The sequence below is a fragment of the Catharus ustulatus genome, chromosome 13 (assembly GCF_009819885.2).
Source record: "Catharus ustulatus isolate bCatUst1 chromosome 13, bCatUst1.pri.v2, whole genome shotgun sequence".
Taxonomy (NCBI): domain Eukaryota; kingdom Metazoa; phylum Chordata; class Aves; order Passeriformes; family Turdidae; genus Catharus; species Catharus ustulatus.
The window spans coordinates 5,551,145-5,575,919 of NC_046233.1; the positions used below are offsets into that span (position 1 = coordinate 5,551,145).

General features: G+C 41.3%; 1 protein-coding gene across 1 annotated transcript in view; it reads right to left on the reverse strand.

Annotated features, from left to right (window-relative positions):
- Window positions 1-24,473, reverse strand: part of TAFA1 (TAFA chemokine like family member 1) — a 212,956-nt gene extending 188,483 nt beyond the window's left edge. The window contains exons 1-2 of the mRNA XM_033071889.2: window positions 23,772-24,473; window positions 21,565-21,685 (exon numbers count right to left, since the gene is read on the reverse strand). Coding sequence (XP_032927780.1) covers window positions 21,565-21,682 — 118 coding nt within the window. The 5' untranslated portion in view covers window positions 21,683-21,685; window positions 23,772-24,473. The remainder of the gene's footprint in view (window positions 1-21,564; window positions 21,686-23,771) is intronic.
- Between the last annotated feature and the right edge of the window lie 302 nt (window positions 24,474-24,775).

Here is a 24,775-nt window from a genome sequence, read left to right on the forward strand (position 1 = left end):
TGTCCAAACTCTCCTGGAGCTCTGGTAGAACCTTTCCCAAAATCCAACCTAGCCCTGCCCTGACACACCTCCAGCTGTTCTCTGGGTCCTGTCAATGCTCACAGAGTGCCTGACCCTCCCCTTTTTCCCTTGTGAGGAAGTTTCAGACAGCTTTGAGGTCTCCCCTCAATATCCTCTTCCCCAGGCTGAAAAAGCCCAGTGACCTCAGCTGCTGCTCTTAACTGATGGCATAATGTGTGCTATTCATGGGACCAAATGTAAGCCCTCCAGCTCTGAGGAAAACCCCTATCTCACATTTATTTCCTTAAAAAAAACCAAAGCACAGTTAATAATTATTATTTCAGTAGAGATGAGCACAGCAACTTGCCCTCTGTTTGGAATATCACATTTAAATCACCCTGTACACAGTGACAGTGTTGATCTCCCAGCCCCTCAGGCTAAAATAGTTTTATTTCACACTGCCTATACATTTTTCAGGGCAGAGATGCAATCAATACACACAAAGGAGTCCAAGGAACCCAAGAGGAACAAGAATAGTTTTTGTGGAATAGATGTTGCCGTGCATCCATTAGCCCCACTCAGTAATTAGGAAATTAAAAGTGTCTCATTGCTCCCCTCTAGTGAAGGTCACCCTTGAGGCCCTAAACTTGGGTTTAGATGCTAATTAAGAGTTTGCTGACTGCTGCCAGGGCATGGGCTACAAACACCAGCAGAAATGCTGTTCTAAGTCCCTGAATTATTACGAACAAATGTATGTCCTTCTCTGTAGGGAATATTTTCAGGAGTACCTAAGCCTCAGGTTTATCACCACAGTTTGTAGGGCAATAACCTGGCTGTACATATATATTTCACTTTAATAACATCTTCCTTCTTTCAGAGAGAAAAATTTGGTTCAGAATAATAAACCAGGGCACTCCATACCCACAGGCAAAAGTGAGTCAATCAATATCAAATTTTAGCTACACCTTCTAACAATTTTCGCTGATAATTTAGTTCATTAACAAAATCTGAGAAACATAGCATGAACACAAATGTGTGCAATTAAGATAATGCTTAAAATACTGAATTTTGGTCTTATGAGCCCCTAGGATGATATAACAGCTTAAAAATAGGCAATTCTGAACACCTGAATGCAGAAAGCAGATTTGCAATCAACACCTGACACTGAAGCAACACAAAGCTGCCCAGCCTGGGAAGGAGGCACAAAATTAGCACAGAAAATGTGTCCTGATGCCCCTGTGCTGGCTCTGGAGCTCCAGAGGCTCCATCCAGGACACCTCTGTGCTCCTTTGCACCGTGTGGACGTGCCCAGAATCATTTTAAGAGAGGGGGATATTTCAGTGAAATGAAGCCCTGATGCAACTTTTAAACTGAATGCCTGGAATCCACAGAAAGCACAAACCTGCATTTGGGTGCCTGAACCACCCTGTCCCAGGAGATATCTTTGGAGATGAGATAAAGGCACCTGAGTTGAAGAATAATTTAGCTGTTATACTAAGTACAGGCTTTTGAAGATAAACTTTCTTTGGATAACCTTTCTTTCTGCAGTAATAGATAAATTATTACAGAATATCAGACCCATTGCTACCCCTAATCCCCTATCCCAGCAGCAGCTGATGCCAAAGGGGTTTGGTGCTTGGAAAGGGTCCAGAAAGAACTGTGGGAATGGACATGAAAACCAGCCCAGTGCAAGGCACACACAAATGCAACACAACAAACAGGAAATAAATCTGCTGGGAACAGACAAAAAATACTATTAAAAAATCAAAACAAGTAGTTTACAACTGATACAATGGAAAAGGGGATACCAGGACAGAGGGAAGACAAGGTACAGGCTAAGGACAATCAGACACCAGTGTAACAAAACTTATGAAGAACAAAATGTGGCAATAATCAGAGCATGAAACAAGAACCTAAATAAGACTTCTGCTTGCACATATAAACTTCAATATCTGCATCTTAGATGGCTAATGCAGCATGATTCAAACACAGCCAGGAAGACACAAGCTGAAGAGGATACTCAAGTTGCAGGCAGTTACAGTGGGCAACACTGAAAACTGAGATTTGACACAATTAGGAGTCCTGCTACAGCTGTGACAAGAGAAGAACTTTGTTTTAACTGTGTTGTATCAGACTAAAAAGCCACATATCATGGACATCAGGGAGACAGGTGCAGATTTTAGTGCAGGCATAACTAGGATTTGCACTAGAGATGTTAAGATTTGAATAGCTAGATTACACTGATAAATGAAGATTACAACCTAAAAAATTATCCAAATATATCTACAGTTTATTAGCTAAGTCCCTAATTCTCTTTTTTGAATCCCACCATATGTTGATTTGTGAAGAGTCTGACCTGTTGCAAAGTGGTTCTGTAGCTTTGACCTCTTTATTTAAGATCTCTGCATCCTTCCTCCCTTCTGACCACCCAAACACTTGCTTGCACCTGCAGACCCCATCACACACCACATTCCCTCCTGAGAGCCTCAACAAAAGCTGCCATGACAAATTTCAGTGGGAAAGATGCATTTTGCCCTGGCTGAGATGAAGTGTCCTGATTAAGCATCCACTCCTTTCTCTGATGGGTCACTTGGCTCACCTGAAATCCCTCCCACGAGCCATCAGTGAATTTCATTTGGCACAGGGCCTAAAGCTGCTTTTCCTCATAACCCTGGATCAGTTATCCACTGCCCTGAGTCTTCTGGGCAATGCTGGTGAAATGCCACTGAATCAACATGGTTTTACATGGTGCCTGCATTGTGCTGATGGAGCAAAAGGAGGATGGAGGCTCAGCCAAGAGTTGCTTGTCTTAGAAAGATTTTCTCCTATACAAGGCAATCAACTTCTCCCATCCCCTTTTTCCTGGCAGTTTTGGAGTCTGAGTTACAATATTTGCACCAGCGCATTGTTCCATGAGCTTCTGAAAACATTTCATAGTTTCCTTGGATCATATTTTCCTACTGATAATACAGGTTCTGAGACTCAAATACAAAAACCTACAAGAAATACTAATAATTCTATGCTAAAAAATTACAAAGAAAAATGCAGATGATGGTCAAACCCACTCAAAAAAATTAAGGGCCACAGTATTTCACTTGAAAAATTTCATCTAAAATGAACTGAGTATTTTTTATTTGCATTTTCTATAAGTATTTTTAAGTACATTTTTTCCCTCAAATGGAAGTCTAACAAGGCAAGTCTGAACTGATTTAAGAAGATGTACTTTCATTAGCAGGTGATTTACTACAGCAGAATGTGTGTTAGATCCAGCAGTAAAAGCAAATTAATTGAACCAAAAATACTTTAGGAAGAAGCAATCTGAGTTATCAGGTGTTAGTAATCAAAAAAGATTAATACAGGGATATTCATGACCTCTACTTGTAAATAAACATCAAGAAAACTTTTCTCCCTTCAGAAAATGAATTCAAGAGAGCCTCGGAAACTGTAATTAGTATTAATTTAGCTGATTGTACACTTAGATAAGATGAGCATAAAATGGTTTCAGACTTTAGGGGAAACAGACAGCTACATACACCAATTAACAGATTTTTAAAAGACCTGGAGATAAGTAATTAATTAAAGGAATGCAGGCAAGAAAGGGATTCTGAGAAACTGGTGGGTCTGCACACAGGAGCAGGGATTATTGGCGAGAGGTTTGGAATGGCAGGAGAGGGGAAGCTCCTCTCTCTGCAGCCCTGTGCCAGCTCCAAGGGCAGCAGGGTCCAGCTCACCCTCCCTGAACCAAGCACTGAGATAATTGGGGCTCTTCTGAGGGAGTTTTGGTGCAGCCTGGTAGCAAACATTCTGTGCAGCTCAAACCTTCTGGGGAGGGATCCTGATGGGAAAGAGGTGCTGAGGAGCAAGGCAGGTTTTGGTCAAAGGCACAGAGACAGCACAGCCCCTTGGCCTGGCCCAAAAGCAGCAAAAAAAAAAAAAAAAACAAACCACCAAACCTCTTCCCCCCTTTAATTCATCCAGGACACAACTGAATATTCCCCATCTGCACTGCACCACCTCCACTCCCCAACCTCGAGGCCCTTCAACAATAGTGGATTTTTATTTTGTTCCATTCTCCAACAAAATCTCTGAAAGCTGCCTTTCATCTTGCTTTGAAGTAGATATTTTTAATGAACTGTTTACCAGCCAAGTCTAATTGTGCAGCATAACCAGTGCAACTTGAAAAAGCACTCAGAACTGCTCTAGAGACGGGAAATGACTACAAGCCAAAAGTTGCAAGGGGGAGCAAATGAAAAACTTCTTTTTAAAAAGGCTCCTGATGTCAGTGAATCTGTCATTCCTCCTACTTTACAAAGCAGATCCTTGCTCATCATGAAATTTCTTTGCATTTACCAGCCCAAAACAGTTTTGCTTTCTGTTCAAACAGCCAAAGACCTGTCTGGGCTGCAGCTACCAACGGGTGTCATAATGCCACAAAAATGTAATGTAACAGTTGTAACAAAACCAAATGTAAGGAATAGCAGGGTTTTAATATTTCAGTAAGGTTAAAGCAGGAGTGTTAAATTATTTAGGCTGAGGAATAAGATATAAGCACTAGAGCAATATCACATCCATACTCATATAACTTTACACATGTAGAGGTGATATCTATGTGATAAATTGCTGGAGTGTGAGGTAAATTAATTTACTATGCACTTTGATCACAATACCCTCTCCTGGCCTACTAATCCATTTCCCAGCAGACTTGCTCTAACATCCCAAATCACAGAACACTTTCATTGCTGCCATCAAGAACAATGTTTCATAGTCTACCTCTCTTTTTCTCCTCACAGGTGGGGAAGTTTCCCTCCTTGGAAAATTAAGAAATAAAAATTAAGTTATGGGAAAGCATACAGATGAAATCTTTATATCCTCCACTCTTTAATATTGTGTGACTATAAAAGAGACTTATAAGGAGAAAACATCTTCATATACTAACAGCTGGGCAAGATGCTGTGATGTTGGCAAGATTCTGGTAGAAGGAGAGAAATTAATAAAATCCAGATATTTAACTCTTCAACTACAATGATTTAATATTGCCAATAAAGAAATAATATATATCTATATACAGAAAAGCACTAAAAGTCAAACCTAACCTACAGCTGTGCTCACAATTTGATATTTTAGGGTTATAGGCTATTACATGATAAAAATGATGATTAATATATCTATCACTGCCAAAGGTGTGATGGATGCAAAATGTTTGGCAAGTAAAGAAAGCCTGCTATTCCTTAAATCCCCAGTCACAGCTCCCAGGAGCAGGGAATCACTGGAGCATCCTCTCCCTGCCAGCTCTGAGCAGCACACAGCTGAGGTGCAGATTTACCCCTCTGCCCACCAGGCTGGCAAACAGCTCTAAATCCCAATTATGATCCAGCACAAAGCTGAGCAAACCATCAGCTCAGGGGTTGTTTACTGGAAGGTCACCAAGTGGATTGATTTCATGGATTTGCAGCTTCTGAATCTTGCCACACGTGCAGAAGGGTGCAGTGCCTGAAACCCCCATGGAAGAAATCCATATGGATGTGGGGAATGCAGAGCAAGAAGTGAGCTGGGTTACAATAAATCCATGGATGCAAAGCTGTGCTATGGACACACAAGCACTCCCTTCCCCCAGTCTGCCATGGCTTTGTTTACAGCATGAGTTGCACTTCCCCAAATATGAAATATTGACAGAAAGAGTCATGGCTGACTTAATGGCACTTGGAGCATTCTCTGCACTTGAGTCAATAGATATGCTTTAGAATTTGTTACAGGAATCATAATTCAAAATTTAATAAGAAAAATATTTCTGGAGAAGAATAAAGGCAGGGTAATTGATACTGGTTTCAGGTTTCATACATTTATCCTTTATGATTTTAAGTACTTCATTTAGAAAAACTATCCTTGTGAGCACTGAGGTCTGCCCAGCTGTGGCCACCAGAATGTAAAATAAAAATATTATAAGTGTATCATCTTTTTTGGGGTGAGGGTAGACAGATAACAAAACAAATAACAAAAAAATCAGGAATTTGAGTGAGTGATTTTATCTAAAGAATGGTGTAGTAATACTGAACAAGTCTAGGCCAAATTATACCAGCCAAATTATATTTAGCTGTTATTGTCCATATTTGCTACTTAAATACTTTTCTCTGTACATTGCTGCACTTTCCCATACCTAGCTGTTTTTTGCATATTTCTTAGTTAAAACAATGTTTATAACAAGTGCATAAATAAAACAATTTAAAGAAATTTTTTTGTAACTTGTTTGAAACCCTTCAAAAGTTACTAAAATGTAAACTCTGCTAAATTGAAAAAGAAAAAAAATGGAAAACAGCATGCCAAAATTAAAAGACCTAAGATAAAGGTGAGCAGTAAAAACCTGAACAGTAACCAGTCCCCTAACCTGAAGGGCTCGTGCAAGGCACGTAAACAAAATAAAAGCACCAATCAAAAAATGCGTAATTGTGTAAACAATAGTCTTAAAACATAATTAAAGCTAAATGGAAACAATAAATCAGCTTCTGCATAATCATATTAATTTAATACCCCAAAGTCCTGTTCTGTCCCACAGTGGCAGAACCCTGTGCCTGCAGTGGCACATTTACACCCCAGGTGAGCTGGGGCTTTGCCTTTGCCTTGTGGGGACAGGATCAAGTGTGTCCCACTGGGGCCACAGCTCAGCAGCAGCACTGCCAGCCCCTCAGAGCTGTGCCCTGGGGCCAGACAATCCAGATTGCCCTGGGTACAGGGAAAAGGAACATGGAAAAGCAGAGTGTGCCAGGGTGTGCTGCTGCTGCTGCCTGGCCAGGGCAGCTCTGCCACACCTTGTCCTTGCAGCTGCAGAGAGAAAGCTTCACTGCTGCTAGGGTGAAATTCTCTCAGGGATTGGAGGGGGAATCTGAAGAAGGCAGCAGCATCCATTTCCCTTGGCCAGTGCAGCACAGGGATTTTCTGCTGTCCCTCTCAGTGCCAGTCCCATTGCTTTGGTCCATGACAAGCTGTGGTCCCAGGGGAAACATCCTGTTCCAGGTTGGCACTTGGACAATGAGGAAAGATGCTCTCAGCAGCAGCAGGACTGAAAACATTTCAGTCTTCATCAGGACCAGCAGGAATGCAGCCAGACCCCAAACCCTTGTGAATATTTGAATAACTGAGAGCAAGACCTGGTCAGTCAAAGGGAAACTTTTAGCACTGAGTTACCCATGAGAGAGCCTGGAACCTTGCTGCTGTGGACATCCCTCTATGGGCTGTACTGAGAATACAAAAATTAGGGAAGAGCAAAGGACAGTGATGTGAAGATTCCAGCTCTGCACATTAAAATGTCTCTGCACTACAAGATGAGGAAATGTACAGATTCACATAGCAGTGAGTATTCCTGTGCCACAAAGAACAAAAAGTTAGCCTGGCCATGTGCATATCCACACTTTCTCACTTTGGGAGACGATACTTTGCCCCCTTCCTTCTGCCATCCTCAAGAAATAATGAAGGGAAATACATAAAATAAAAGCAGCTATAAATAAGGAGTCTTTGCAGCAGAACAGAATTAAGCCTCCTTTTCTTAGAGCATCTTTCCCAAGCTTCTCATTTACAGAAGGAGGATTTACAGACAAAAGAGGGTGTCTAAAACACTGAGGATTTTTGTAATTTTGATGTTTAAATAAATAAGAAGAGAGGTGGGCAGAGTGTTATATAATCCAGCATAAAACTTCTCAATTTAATGTAAAGAGAAAGAAATTAGCACCGTTGCCTCAAGGTTTAGTGCCCTGAAAATGTTTAGCAGCTTTTTTTATACAATAACATCATTATCTTGTGCAGATATAATACACAGGATGCTTCTCAAAATTATACCATAAAGTACTTGTGCATTCACACTATCCAGTAACTGCCTCCATAATTTATGGGCACCATCCTATGCAAATCATAGGAAAGAAAATGACAGATCTCAGGGGCTGTTTGTTGTTTAATCTCACTTTGTCATGATTCAGAAAGAACGATGTGAAAATACAAGGAAAGTCATCCATAATGGTAAAAAAAGATTCTTGTTTTTCTAAGGAACATAAATAATCAGCTCTTTGTCAGCTATGAAATGAATCTACATTTTCTATTCCACATGAAGGGCCATCAAATTCCTAAGTGTTTTACACCCTGTTCTGTTTCTGCTGGCAGAAACTTGGGGCTCTAAGAGATCATCCACTGAGCTGGGAAACTGCATGAAAAGGTATCACAAAACTGGGCTGGGACTTCAGGCATCACAGGGCTTTGGAAAGAGGTTTGTGCTTGGGGATGCTGGAAAATAAAAACCCCAGACCCTTGGTGTGGTGGGGTGGTCCTGGCTGGATGCCAGGTGCCACCAAAGCTCTTCCATCCCTGCTCCTCTCAGCTGGAATGAGCTCTCCCTCCCAGCCTTAACAACACAGCTCTGCTTCAGGGAGGAAAATAAAGAGTCAGCCCTAAAGCAGGGCTGATTAGAGAAACTCTGAATTAAATCTATTCAAGGAAAGATGCACTACCATCCATCTTTTTTACTTATCTGGCTATTTCCTCACTCTTCTTTAAGTGTCTAGAAATTTGTGAAATTGTTTCAGGTTTTTTTTCCTATTTTTTTTTCTTTTCCACTTAGTCATAAAAACAATTGAGTGGTTCTAAACTAATTTCAAAATGTAAATACTGCACCAAACCAACACTTGATATCTTGCTTTGGCTGTCATATAAAAAAAAAAAAATCAATTATTTACACTGCTTTAGTCACACAACAAAAGCAATGCTGTTTTTCAAAATGTAGACTGTTACCCTGTATTCCCTCAAACTAAAAAATACACAATTGTCACAACAGAAATTTTGCTACAATTACTCAAGCACGTGAAAGCTTATTACCACAAGAGATTCAATGAGCATTTTTTACATTAATTCATCAGCAGAGAGGGAATGAAGTCTTAGTTTGATACTCAAGGCCTAATAAAAGCTTTCAGATAATTTCTGCAAGCCAAGCTGAGGGCAGCAGGTGCTCAGTCACCTTCTCATTGCAGGAGAGGAGAAAGATCCTCTGGAAAAGGATCCCCAGCCCAAACTGGTGACCCCAGTTTGAAGTGGGACACACAATTCATTCTACAACAGCAAAAAGAGCAAAAAGTCCTGACATGAAACTAAAAATGCTGATAAATATCTACAGAACATCTGAGCTTTTGTGTTACCAAAACAGAGATAAATCATGGAGATGACTTTTCTCCAGCTTGGAGGTTTTCTAGGTTCCAACAAGCGAGAAACAAAACTTCTGCAGTCAACCCCAAGAGCCACAGCCCAGGAGTGGCATCAGTGGGGGAGGACACCCAGGACCTCAACAGCATCCTGTCCCTTCCAAGGGTGTGCCCACACCTTTGGCTGGGCCAAACAAGACAACACTCACAGGTTATTTTCCACCCAGCATTCCCAGAGCACTGTCCTCTTTTGGGACAGATCTTCTAGTGCTTTCCCTAGAGTAATCTGTGTTTTTGGAAGCAAGAGATTAATGTTTGGGTTTTTTTCCCAATTATAGCAAAACAAATAGTCTGGAGGCTTTTTCCCCTTTATAACATGAAACTTATCTTGACACAAGTTTCCACATTGCTGTAGCTGACCTGCAAGTGAATATTGAGGAATGGTGAGTAGGTAATATTTGCAAGTCAGACACATTTCAAAGAATACCGAGTTATACAGAATCCATTTTAGACTGCCTGGGAAAGGCTGGAAGCACAGCTCTAAACTCAGATGAGAAGTGTAGGTTTCATGTGAGAAACACATTTAAAGAGGAAGCTTTTCTTTCCTGAGACAAACCACATCTCACCTCTCTAAGGAAGCAGTGAAGCAGGAAGATCCACATTTGAAGCAAAACTGGCACTGCCCTTCCACAGCTCAGAGCCTGGACATTCCCTGGACAGGGAAAACATTCCCTGACACAAATTGTTTGTCAATTGAGCACCAGCAACATGAGAGCTCTTTACACCTCTGAGCTGGGGCACTGTGAGCCATTACAGCTGAACCACCTGGAAATTTAAGGCAGAGTGAAGCTGGTTTACAGCAAAGCACCTGATTCATGGAAAGAGGGAGCTGAGAGGCTCCTGACCCATCAATTGGCCCAAGCCATGCCAAGGACAGAGGGAAGGGGTCCTGCTCTGGGTGCCAGCTGCAGGACAGTGTCCACAAGCCACCAGAGGAGGCTGAGAGGAACAAAACCTCACTTGTTTCCATCCCAGTTCCCAGAAATGTGCTCCTGGGGAAGAGCTGTTCCCTCTGATGGCTTGTTCCACTGCTGGATGCTGCACAGGCTGTCCCTGGGCTGGTCATAAAAAGAAAGAACCAAACAGGCAGTGGTTGCTGTAAAATTAGGCTGCATTTACAGCAAATGAGATTCTGGGACCCATATGTGCTATCAAAATATGGGATAATCCCTCCTGACAAAGGCATATTTGAGTTTTGTTCATATTTTTGCCTGCTCTGTGAAATCTGGACATTACAGCACTTGGAAAGTAGTCAGGACACAGCCCAGAGTAAGAAAGTTGAAATATAAGATACTAATTTATATAATGCATTATACAGAGAAAATTATTTTACTATAGTGACATTTAAAAGCAGGTTTGCATTCTAAACTCTGCAGTAATTTCACCTCCAGATTTTAACTGTTAGATTCTGTCAGGACTAAGGGCTAGACACTACAGATTACACCTTTTCCTTTGATAGGCTGAAAACCAAGAAAGGAATGTAAGAAACCATTCATTCCACCTAAGAACAGGGTTTAGGGGGGACTTGCATAGCCTGAACCTCAGAGGATTGACTGGTACAAAGAACTGCTCAATACCATCAATTGGTAGAAAGTACCAATCAAAACACATGTGGGGTGTGTAGACACCAGAAACAACTACAAAACCTTTCCCACTGGAAGATTCTGATCAGCAGAAATAGTTTGTCTTATGGGTATAAGAAGTTATGATTTATATTTTTCTCAGTTTTTCTTAGAAAACAATCTATCCTACCCATATCAGTAAATATTTCTAGCATTTCAAGGTTTTGATCAAATACCTCCATGTTGATATTTTTAAATAGAACTGTTTGAAACTATTTCATTTCTTCAGATATTGCTGGTGCTTGAATTGGGATGAAATCAAAGGGAATTTTGTTGCTCAGACACCACATTAAGGTGCATTGATTAAGAGGAGGAAGTTCAGAAGTGAGAGCCATAGGAGCTTATATAAAAGAAGATTTAGAGAAAACAATGAAAACTGATTTAGAGGAAGCGAGAGGGAAAAAATATTGAAATAGGATAAAAACCTATATAAAACAGCTGGTAATTGTGGACCTTGCAGTAAATGACAGCCTCTGTGTCTGGTGATCTCCTGGGGTGGATTTGGAGAGTTAGAAATACAATGTGCCCTGGATGCTCCAGTCAGGGCATCTCAAAATTCCAGCTCTTCCTCCCTCCAGCCTTTGAGAGGGGAACTCCAGGACTCACATTTATCTCTTAGGACTCAGAAGAGACCAAACAGGCTCATAAATGGAATTGGAGAAACCATGACAAGCATGAGATAAATATCTAATAACCACTCAACTCATTCAATTCAGCGTGTTATCAACAGTAGGAATCAGCATTAAGCAATTACCCAATTCTGCCCTCGGGGAAAGAGGGAAATGCAAAATATTTCCAAAGAAGTCATTGAGGAGGATACATTCAACGTCCACAGAATTCACTGTGTCTGCCTGGCAGCTCTCCTGACTCCCTGTGTGCTGTGGCAAATTGGGATACACAAGGTTGGAGGATCTTTATTGTTTTTTTCTCTGCTTTTGCCCACCTGTGAGCCCCATCCTCCAGATACAGGTGGGTTTTCATGGATAGAGGGAAGGTCCTGATGTATCCATATTCCTGGGAAAGCCAGGAGCTGCCACAGACACTTCCCCACTTCACAGGCTTCACTGTGAATTTCCCTGATGAATTAAGATTGCAGCAGAGGACAAATGTCAAGGGAGGGCACAGAAGCATTGTCCTGCTCTTAGGCAATGAATAATCTCATTTAGGGACAGCTATCAGTGCTGCTTTGGCCTTGTTAATTTTCTCTTCCTAAGTCAGTGTTCAGACAGTCACAGCTTTTGTCTACTGCTGTTATCAAGGCATTTGCATGCACTAATCCATAACAAATGGTTTCATTTGATGCACATCTGATTTCCTTGCCTGCCAACTAGAAAGAGATAATAGAAATACCAAGAGAAACTAAATTAGAACTAAAGGAGTCATCTATTTGTTGGAGAAACTCAAAACAAGGTTAGGATAAACACCACCCAGGCAGCTGACTTAATGGAGAAAGAGCTGTGATTTCAGCTGAGGAAAGACAGTTTCTAATTACCTGGAGGGAAAAAAATTGCTGCATTTTAAAGCTTCACAAAGAGATATTGCTAAAGAAATAATTATACCACAGATGTGGGAGCTGGCTTAGACACAGTCATTCTCTGTCAGATCCTGCCCCAGCACACTGAAAACAATTACAAACTCAAAAGCCTCTGTGAGTGTCAACTCATCCCTTGGGGATCTTTTGTTTAACACAGCAGTGACTTCTGGCTGGCTGACCACCCAAATTTGAAAGCACTCCATGCAAGTAACCAAAAAGAGGAATTTAATGCGTTAATGAAAGTCGCAGTAATTTGTGTTGGCTTAGCTGTGAGAGTTTATGATTAAAGCAAGATTTTTTTTCCCCCAGATCTCTGCTGTTTAATGGGAAGTATATCCTTGTATTAATAAAGGCAACTTCTGAAAACACCAGACCTACTTTAATTTCAGTGCTGCTCTGAACTAAAACAACAGCTGGTACCAGCCAGAAGGACACACAGGACCCTCCTCATGTTCACCCTGGTATTGAATTTGAGCACTCTGAGGTCTTGATTCCTCTTGGGAAAGAGGCAGCCACTGGCAGATCTGAATTTCTGCTTCCAGACAGGATTTATGCCTTTATCAGGATGGTGGCTTGCTTTGGGTAGCTGCTGATACCTACACAGAATTTTTCTTTTCCCTAAAGAGGAATATCAAGGCAGAAATAAAGAAGGCACAAAAAAACCTCTTCTTAAAGTTTCAACTTTGGAAAGTGATTCTTAAATACAAATAAAGCCTCAAATATTAAGTCCTCAGAGTTTCCTACTCAGTTGTAGCTTTGGCTTTAAAACATGAAATAGGCTGGTGTTGAAAGGTTTCTGAACTGTAAAATTAGCCAATTTTTAAACACATGATAGAGAGTGTAGGAATTACTATATCATTGAAATAAAATAATGGAGGTTTTTTATGAACATAATTACAGGAAATACCTATCTAGTCATATTTCAGTGTATTTTACCATGCCTTACTTATCCTCAGCACCTTTAGCCAATCCAGAAATGAAGCTAAAATCTTCTCTAAAATGTGGGGTTTTTTTTCAAAATGCAGTGTTCTGAACATGGCCTTAATGATAGTTTCAGTGTTATTTGATCTCATTTCTGTCTGGTTTTCAGCTTTATTTAAATTCAGAACGATTCAGAATGTGAACACTTACTTTTTAATATGCTTATACAGGCAAATATATGAACTTTTAAACTCTTGAACATGTGCAAAGTCACCGCTGTGCTATTGTGATTCCCAGGCAGCACATAGGAAAGAGGTGCTAACCAATAGGTTCCCTTCATTTCTGCATGTTCTTTTAAGAAACAAACATGTAAATCAATGAAACCAATTTTCCAAATAAAATGTCCTTGCTTGCTCTCAGCCACTTAATTAAACACCATTAACTCTAGTTTGTTTTGGCAACCAATTAATGTCATGATCAAATATAAATAGACTCTGCAAGAAAAGATTATAATTAATAAATCCTGAACAACCCAGTACAATTGCACTGAAGCTTTGCTTGCCAGAAATATTTAGCAGCAGTTTTGGAGAGCATTAATGAGGACAGTAAAAATGAAGTTTTATCAGGGTGTGCAGTTTAGATCCTGAGGCTCTTGCCTGCACCCAGGGTGATCTGTAGAGCCTTTGGTTGCTGACATTATTTATGACAGAATAATCACAGTGCCAGGTTCCTCACTTTCCAACAAACTGATATGTGCATTCATAGGAGTTTTTAAATCAAGCAATTCACAGATATAACTTTCACTTGTACACAGTTTAATGGACAGTTTATTTTGCTCACTGTGTTTTGGTAGGTTCAAAATGAGGGGTCTTGATTCAGATTTGTCAACTACAGAAAACTAAATAGATCCAGTAGGATCTTTGGATCACGCATGAGGATGGATTAAAAACATTCTTTAACCTGAACCATCAGCTGCCCTGACAATCAAGAGACAAGGATCTCTATTTAAGCTGGGTTTTAGTTGTCTACTCATTTAGTAATGGTATATAAATAAAACTTAACTGTTCATGCAATCAATATTTGTGTCCAATTCCAAAAATCTCCCAGCACGTGTGGCTGGGTGGGAGCTGCTCATGGAGAGCAGGTTATTCCCTGGGTTACTTGGGACTCAGACACTGCAACTGTGCTTCACTTGCTGATTCTCAAGGAATCACTTTCACATCATCCAAAAACTCGGAAAATGATCCATTCCTGCCATCAATTCCCTTCCCAAGCCAAGCTGTTTTCTCAAAATAAGGATTACAGTGGACTAGCAGGACACAGTTATTGATTATCATGATAGCAAGAGTGATCCTGCACCCTGGTGTGACTGAAGTGACCTTTCAAGAAGGGCAGGAGTGTTTTCTTTACATGCTATGAAAGAAAAGGGGCAAACTGTTTCTCCAAAAGAAATACAGAAGGCAAGAGAGAGATGTCAAAAAACAATCTAAATAGAGCGTAGAAATATGAGTCACAGAAACACTGGGCTTTGTAACTTCATTCAGCTTAATTTACACCCCCGATTCCCCATTGTGCATCACTGCCTGAGACTCAAATTTAGATTCCAACTGTGCTGCAGTCCTCGTGGTCCCTTCCCAGGGCACAATGAACAGAAAGCTCCAGCATCACTCCCATGCAGAGGAGTAAGTCCAGCTGGAGAAAACTGTTCTGTACAGGGCATCTGAAAACAGCAAAAAAATGCTGAGTTCCATCAGGAAAAAAAAAATAAAAATCTTGCTCACAGCAAAGGTTGGTTTCACAGAGTGGAAAGAAAAATATACAGAAGGAAACACAAATATTATAGACAGTACAGGATAAAATAATATCACACTTATAGGGGAAAACACATCAATCTTATAAAGAATGCACTTGAATATTGCCTCTTAAAATATAAATGAGCTTTGGACTAAAGCAGGCTAATCATTAAAGGCATGTTTCTGATGTTATCAGCAGAAATACTTCAGTGCAGAGCACCGTAGTTTGCCTTTGGGGTTTATGTTTGTAGGTGCCAAATTTTCCTTGGGATTTCACCACCACAGAATGAATTGTCAGAGTCTTTAACGCCATGACAGGGAGCTACAAATAGTGGTGAGCACTGAAATGTCCCTGCATCATTCACCAGGGCCCCAAGGCTGCCCCTGGAGAGGGAGGCTCAGCACAGTGGGAGCAGGAGGTGCTGCCAGGGCCAGCCCTGCAAGAGGGGATTTTTGGCCCCTGCTCCCCCAGAGAAGGAGGGATTTGCTTTGCACCTGCAGAGATGCCTGAGGGAGAGCTGAAGTGGCACAGAATAGGGACAGGAGTGGCCAGGAGGAAAGGCAGAGCAGAGGGACTCAACCAGGGCACAGAGAGTGTCAAAGCACCCACACAGGAGGCAGCACCCCACTGTCCCTTTGGGAACACCTTACCATTGCTGCTCTGCACAAGGAGTGCAGTGAGGGTGCCCCCAGGAGAGCACTCACAGGGAATGGGCACCCACAGTAATTACATTGAGATGAACTGGACTGACACCATCATCAGTCCTTGTATTAAAAACTTCACATTAATTCTCTCAGGCAACTCAACACAGCACTGAGCCCGTCTCTCTTCAAGTTTCCTTCTGCATGACTGGCTAATCTGTCCCTTACCCAGCCCCCTAACCCTGTCTGTCCCTCACACAGCATCTCCTTACCTTGTCTGTCCCTTGTATGACTGCACATCCCTTCCTCCTCACAGCACAGCCAGCAGCCTCCATCCCAAACTGCAGCAAACCCCAGGACTCCAACTCCAACTGGCTCTGGACTGGCTGCCCCACTCTTTTATAACCCCATCCTCATGGGTAGGCAAGGCTGTGTCCACTTCTCTGCAATCAGTACAGCTGTAATTCATAAAGGAAAATTGCCTTTTGCACTATCCTTACCACCTGTCCTCCATGGGCACCCACAGGGAGTGCAGCCACACTTCAGCAGCTCCTGAGCACTATGGGCTGCTCAGGGCCCCACTGCACACCTTGGCTGTTCACAGCTCCTGCTCAGGTTGTTCCATCTCCCTGGATCAGAAGTAACAAGGATCACCCAGCAGTGTTTGCCTCTCCTCCCCCTGCACCTGCCCTTCTCCTCCTGCCCCTGCCCAGCCAGTGAGGACTGTCTGATCCCTGGCAATGCCAACCTATCCTTTCTCCTTTACTTCCCTGTGCCTCAGGCAACAGCTTACAGACCCCAAAAACCCCCTGGCTAACCCTGTCTGCAGCCACACCCTGGAGCCATGCTGACTTTGTCTCAGAAGTTTGACTTTTTCGGAAAAAAAAAAATAAATCAAAATCACAGGGTGCAATACTTCTGATCAAGTCTGCTGCTGTAAACAAGCCCATCACACAGGCACAGCAGGCAGTTCATTGCCATCATGCTGCTAGAAACCCTACTTCATGCTTAAGTGTTGATTTTGTCACATCAGTTCTCTTCCTAAACAAAATACGTGTCCACATACATCCAAATGTATTTTGGATGTGACCAGGAGCACAGTAGGGATTTGCAACCTGGATTTCTTCACTTAGCTGTTGGTAATTTCACATTTTCAAGAGCAGCCTGTGAAGGCCAGGTGTGTATAACACAGGTATCACAAGGGAGATCTTTCCAGTGAGTGACTGGAGCAGCTCCTTGTGAGCAGGATTTTCTGACTGTGAACAAGCCAGGGCACTGTGGTACTTCCTGTGTATTTGCTGCTGTAAATGAAAACTGAATCAGCCCTTAGAACTTAAAAATTTGCTCATTTTAATTAACACAGCAAGAAACAATAGCTGTCACCTTTCATGGCCACGACTGGCTGTGTTCCTGCCTGGCAATTTGAATATTGTATACTGAAAGCAACAGTTTGCATTCACACCATGTGATTAATGAAACACAATTCTTGCTAATCATAGAAACTTTTATATAGTAACTACCCAGTTACTATTGCTTCTGTCAACACCAAGAGCAAAAATCCTGCTGAACTCACCTTCCAAATCTCAATTGTTCTACAAAGTAGAGACATTTTATTTACACTTTCCTGAGGAATTAGATTCAAAACCCTGCCCCTTTTGAACTGAATAGCCACATATACGGGGCATATGAAAATAGCAGACCTTTTGAAATGTGAAAATATGCCGTTTACCTCAAGGCTATGAAAAAATCAGTGGGAAGGCCAAGATCAGAACTAAGACATTTTTTGCTCACAGCCACAGTTTCTGCACAATGCTGTCTACTGAGAAACATGCTCAGAGCATCCTTTGGTTGATGCTCCTTGTTAGTTGGTGCAGAATTGCTTTGAGACTGATTTTTCCATCTCGTAGTACGTAGTACAGAGAATCACTCCTTGAGAAGATTTTTAATGGGCACATCATTAACCACTGTCACAATAAAAGGTACTTCATGTTTAGCATCATAAAATTCCAGCCTTGATTCAGTCCATGATTTCTTCCTCTGAACAGGCCTATTTTTAATAAAATATTTGCAGATGTCAGCAGTGCTACAGTGGGTACTTTTTTTTGCTTGTGTCTGCCTTACATCTTTACACTGCATACAGGATGTGTACCTAACTTGATGTGTACCAAACTCATTTGCACACTTACAGGTGAATCCTGTCCTTCCAAGGAATGCAGGGCCAGTGTTGTCACCCATGATTAGGTGACAGATCCAATAACTTATTATGGAACAAAGTCAAAATTTTGCAAAGAATTGCATGATTGAAAAGGTGATGCCTGCATTTTTTTTTTAAAACTTGAATCCTGTACTTTGCTAATATCTTGTTGTGTCACCAAATCCCAGCATCTGCTTCCTGCAGCTGGGAGGATCAATCCTGTCAATCAGATGATCAATGAACTATCACAGGCACTCAGATAACTCTGTAAATCACATGTCCCCTCTAACCCCTCAGGCCAATTCAACAGCCCTGCATCTGTGTGTATCTTAGAGACTAAAACAACCAGCATGGAATTCTTTTCATTACCACTGTTTCTTCTTAAATCACACAGAAATGACAAGCTGCAAGGAAGATGGAGATTTGTTTCCACATAAAGTTATTTCCTGTGAATGCTTTCACACATCCTTTGCCTAACATGATTTTTGTGAAAATGAAATATGGGCATAAAAAACCCTGCAGAAAGCCATGAGTATTGCCCAGGGGGAATTACACTGCCATGGGGTTCTGCAGGTTTATTCCCAGCTCTCCTCCTCCTCACCTATCCAAGTCCAAAGGAACAGGCACCAATACTTGAGGGCACTAAAGAGCAGCACTCAAACTTCTCACTGTGTTAATGAGTCAAGAAAGAATTAATCAATAGGCAGAAATAATACAGCATCATTCATCTTCTAAGCAAGCAGTATTTACTATGGCCTTACTACCTGTGCCCACCTGCGAACATTTCACAGAAAATAAAGCTACAGTCAATCACAAATACTGTCATGTAGAGCAGTTTATCATATTTGTTTCCAGGTTCATACCTTCTGCTAAGTCATCTAACTGAATAAAGAAGTACTGAATTAGAAAAATGAAAAATTATACTGCACTGGAAAGAGGCTTTAAGCTTCTGTGATTGCACAGTGTGTAAAAATCTATTTCAACCCATTCAGATACTTGCTAAAGAAAGTTTCAAGGAGAAAAGAAAAAGATCAAGCTCAGAAATCTCTGATGATAAACTAACCTTTTAATATATTGCCCTTGATTTCCAGGGTTTCAAAACTGGATTAACTGCCATGGTCCAGATGGAGATATTCACTGTGCTAATCCACTGTGTTCAGCTCAAGTTTATTATGCTAAATACACTCCAAGAGGATTTTATCTTTTACCTGCACCTTCCTGTGCTCAGTGAGACTCTTCTATTCATCAAGCACGAGGAGCACAAGATGGGGTGGAACCTGCCTTTTTAATTATCTTGTACCAAAGTGGCCCCATGATGGAGATGAACTGCTCAAATTCTCTTATTTTAGGGCAGCTCATTATCTATGGAAGATCACAAACTGCAAGAAAAGATATGCTGAGCATGCTATTGATTACAGCTGTATTTGCCATGATTCAATAAGTTGAAATTTCATATACCAAATATTAAATTACTGAAATTATGCTTTGGCTCATCTGCATCCATTTTTTATTCACTTTTACTTGGCTGAACATTTTAATCTTACTTACACAGTTTCTAACTAAAAGTAAACTACGCATTCCTAATAATATAAATATGAAAAATAGGGCGTGCTCAGGGACTGCAGTTGAATACATTAAAATCACTCAGTTTGCTAGTTAACATATTTCCATCCCTTTTATATACAACCTTTCACATTCAGTTGGCAGACTGCAAATTCAGGGCCTTATTAAAAAAAAAACACTGTCTTGATTTTCTGTTGTGACAGCAGAAATCGTCCAAAATATCTGAGAGTTCCCCTAAAGGACACTCACTGGCTGGTACTTCCCAGGTGCAGCACAATCTGAATTTGAGGTGAACATCATGTCAAATTCCACTCATCTGTCAATGTAGTGGATTATTTCTTGAGAGACTGAAATTGGCTGCCTGGGATCAGAACACCATCAATCTTATTCATGTAGGGTGCAGAGAAGCTGCCTGAGCCAGGCTCGCAGGAGGGAAAGCTTGGCTGCTTCTGAGTAGGTGATGAGGCAGCTGTAAAACCTTCACTCTATCTGTAGCACATCCCTGAGTGAAAGATTTTGTCATTTTTCACATTTCCCCAACATTTGGTATGCATTCAGTGCCTTGCTGTTCTTGCTTCATAAAAAAGGTGATTTTTCAAGCTTAGGCAAATGTTGCAGAGCTCTGGATCTGCCCAGCTCTCATTTTTTCTCATAATGTCACTTGTTTCAACTGATTCCATAAAATGATATTACATTTTCCTTTTACATATCTGCTTAGCTGGGCTGGTTTTCTTCCCCCCTTTCCTTCACCAGGGACACACTCAAATAACCAGCAGCATTGCTGATAATTGCATTATAATAAATCTCTGTTAGCACCAAATAAATCCCTCACCCCTCAAACTTCAAGCACTCCCAAATTTCCAGTGCAGAGGATAAAGGTAACACCCATGGTTAATCTGGTGCTCTAACATGGGCACTGAGACCTAGCCTAGCAAGGATTTTTCTAGTCTATTCCTCTAAAATATTTATGTTTTATTACAACAAACTAAGACAATGCCAATACCTGTGACTTCTGGGCAAGAAATGTACTTGGGAAAACTGAGTTTTAAAGTTGCTAAAGACCTGTGTTCAAGACCATCTGTCTTTGAAGGGATGTCATTCAATCAAAAAACATTAGAATATTAATTGCCACATTGTAAAATGACTCATCACTGTGAGTTACCACTTTCAATCTTTCATTTCTACAACTCTTAAAGCCTCTCCCACCTTTTCTTTGAATTCAAATATGAATTCAATGTTAAGTGACATTCTCAGCCCATCTAATTTTAACCAGATGAAAATACTGTGCTAGAAAATGCCACCACCTCAATTTTTAGCATAGCGCATTCTTCAAAGTGCAATTAGCAGTTGAAGGAGTTATGTGATCCATTTCTATTAATAAAAACACAATAAAACCACTGCTGTTCCTGCAGACCCAGCAGTCCAAGTGAGCTGTGTTCTCCACTGCTAACCTGTGGGATTGTTTCTGCCTTTACAGGAACTGCACTCCATTCACAGTCCCAAATTCTCCCCTAGGTCACACTTCTGCAGCCCCTTCAATTTTCAGAGGTAAACATGAGAACCTTCAGTTTTCAGAGGTAAACTTGAAAAGCTCAGAACATCTCCTTTAACCCAAGCACCTGACCTCCAGCACACACAGGGGACTGAGGGAGGTTTGGTGCTGGTGGCTTGAGGAACAAACCTGAAGCCAGTTTGGGTCAGATAAGTTCAAAGTTCCACAAAGCTGTGCTGTCACAGTGTCCAAGTTCTACAGAGCTTCCAGAACTTCACCAAATGGGGAGAAGAGAGAAACAAGGACACAGAAACTGAACTGCTACCCACAATGGGATTCTTATGTTGGGAAATTGTTAGAAAATGACATTAAAGGATGAATATTCCCACACTGGATTGGAAAAGCACAACACACATTAGACTCACCAAAAAAACAGATGCTGTGTAATACAAAGGCAAACAATTAATAAAACTTAAATGATCAAAGGAATTTTGATTAGTCAATCATTTATCAAGACAGACACGAGCACGGGCAGAGAGCCTGCAAGCCCAGAGCTGAGCTCAGTCCTACCTGGTCTGTGCAGGTGATGCTGCTGGAAAGTGTGATGGAGGGACCCCTGACAGAGCAGCATTGCACAGGCACTTATCCACAAATACAGGACCCAGGACATTGCAGAGACCACTGCCATTCTCTAAACAAAATATTAGACACACGTTATTATCCAATGCCTTACAGCACGCAGAATAGTCAGCTTCCATTACAACAGTGTCTTTAATATTTTTCTTTTTCACTCCTTTTGCTAAATGTCTTTTGATTATTATTCCCCCTGCAGGATGCAATTGTTGTACAACAAAGGTCATGCCCAAAAAGGACAGCTGAGGTAAAGAGACATCAACACAGGAGCCTGGATAACTTTAATAATTCAGTGGTAAAAATCAAACTGTAATAATCTGAGGACTAAAAAAAACCCACAATATAAATAGAAGCTGGAAAATATTTTCACACTGATCCATAGCTCAATTTACAGGGGAGTTAAAAATATAAACCAAATTTTTTAAAAATCACAGCACCACCTGGAAAAAACCAACAAGATGTCCAGACAGTATCAAAGCTGCTTTAAACACATTGCAGAGAGGCATAAAACATCCTCAGATATCCAAGACACATTGCCAGAATACTCCATCCCCAAAACTAAAAAGGCTATTACTGACCCAGAAGGTAACAGTACATTATTTGGTTTTTTTGCTTTTGCAAGCATTAATTATTAATCATGCTTCTGTCTACCAAACAAAGTAATTGTTTCTCAGAATTATGTTCTAATCCCTAGATGAAATCAGCTTCCTTTTGTTCGACCTGTGCATGTACAAGGACTGGAGTATGACCAGACAGATTTTCAGATGTGTTCTATAGAAGATTTGATGCTTCCACCAAGCAGATTGTGTCAAGATTTCTAAAATATTCCCTTTGCAGAAGGAAAAGACAATTTCTTTGTCTGCTGGTGCACTTGGCCACCCAGAACAGACAGCTGTGCTTTTTCATACTTGTGTCCAGGCTGTAGTAAGTGGCTGAATTTCCCTCTGACTTGTTAACTTCAGCAGCTCTTTCTCAGTGCCTGTGAGGATCAGCTTTGCAAGGCTCAGCTACGCTACACATCGTCCAGTTCCCTTAACAGCACCTTCTGCTGCATTTCAGATGGCCAAATTAATCAAACTTCAGGCACTCTCCTCACTCAGCCAATGATGGGATGCTGCTCTCTGTCTAATAATCCAATCAGCTGAACATCATTTTCACAGAGCAAGAAATACTTTGAAAGATTAAATCTCTCACATGGAAAAAAATCATGCCTTTATAAAAAAGCAACAATAAAAAAAAACCTGCATGCAATATCAGGGGATTTCTACAGTAGGAAGATATACAATGTTAAATAGTGAAATGCTGTGGTAATAAAATATATGCATGCAAATCCTTTTTTCGCCCTGGTTTTAAAGCAGCAGAGTCTTTGGGAAGCTTTTAAAGTCTAATTAGTTGAAATGAACCACATAAACTGACAAGTATAATTAATAGAGAGTACCAAAACATTATTTTGATCAGCATGAGGCTCTTCCTTTCTCTGTACTGAGTGCTTGATGCACTGCTTGGTGTATAATTAATTTCATTTCCAACTGTTTGCTTTGCAGTATACAATGCACTTTTTCTCCTCTCTTTTTAGACCCATTTATCTTGCAAAATAGGTTCAATCTCCTCAGATCAGGGAGCTCCCACGAGGCTTCCCGTGTCTTCAGGAATTAACACCTTCTTGTCATAATTGATGCTCCCGTGCTTTTAATACCACAAGGCAAAGGGAAAGGTGAGTCTCACGCAGGGGAATTTCAGGTATTCACGTTATTTAAACTGAACTTTAAAAATCCCAGTCAAAGAGTGAAACTTCCACCACCTGCTAAATGCTGCTGTGCCTTTCCTCCGGCATCATGTTCTTAGCACATGGACAGCAGACTTACTTTGCCCACTCAGCCTGTATTATTAGTTTCTGTGGGTTTTTGAGAGAGATTTTTATTTTTTGTAACTGTGCTATTTCAAACTACCTTTGCTCAAACCCAGTATTTCTTACAAACATTTCTTCGTGCACTCATTCATCAGTAAACTGCCACACACACACCATTTTACCCAGAGATCACCTTATCGTTAGTATAGAAACACAGCAGTGAATATTTTCCATTTATTATCTGATGAGTTCCAGATCTGCTTTCTGAATCTCAAATCCTGAGGAAGCTCCTTACCTGAGTAATCCAACCAAGAGCAGAGCACTCTAGTAGTGTTCATCGGAAAGATCTAATACTTTTTTAAATCCATCTGTACCACAATAAGGGATTTCTTTTATAGCTTCCCAATAATCTTCTTTATCAGGATTAAAAGTAGAAAAAAAAAAAATCTCTTTTTCGTTACAAATCCTGTTTCCAGAGTAAAGAAGACATCTGAGCACATCAGAAAAGTGGCCGAGGTTTGAGGGGTGGAAACCTTCTCATTTTCACCTTTAAATCATTTCCTAGCATCCCCCTTGTGCTTGAGGAGCCTTTTCGGAGCGCTCTGGGGGTGATGCTCAGTTTGCCGGAGCTGGAGGAGCGGGCGGGAGGATGCGGATCGTGTGCCGGAGCCTATTTCAGCACAGCCCTGCTCGGGAGAGCATCACTCGTGCCTTAAAGCGACACAGCCCTCGCTCGGCAGCCCCAGCGCTTAAATAGCGGCGGCAGAGCCCGCAGAGCGCAGGGAGCGGCGCTCAGGTGGGGATGCAGGAGGAGCGGGGATGCAGGAGGAGCGGGGATGCGCTGGCTCCGCCGGCACAGATTTATTCCCCAGCGCTGTTCCGGCTCGTTCGCGGCAGCACGGAGACTTCAGGGAGTGTCTCCCCTCGCACGGAGCCTGCGGACGGGGAAGGGTGTGCAGGGAAAGTGTAACGAGGCACACGGGAGAGCAGAATCCTGCACGCTCCCAGGGGCTCCCCAGCACCTCGCCACAACTCTGAGTGGAGTCTTTCCTTCCAACTCCATTCCCGAAGCATCTCTGCAGACAATGATTTCTGATTTACTCCCGAATGCTAAAGCTCAGGTATGCCAGATTATTTATTGCAGTTATTTACTCCACGTCTTAAGTGGCCATTTACAGGAATGGAGTGGTTTCCTCTCCCTCTTGTACTATATGTAATTATTTTTTTTAAAGAGCCATTGTATAGACTTAGTACATACCATTCACTTGGTATTACAGCTCTTATGTCTGCCTACAAAAG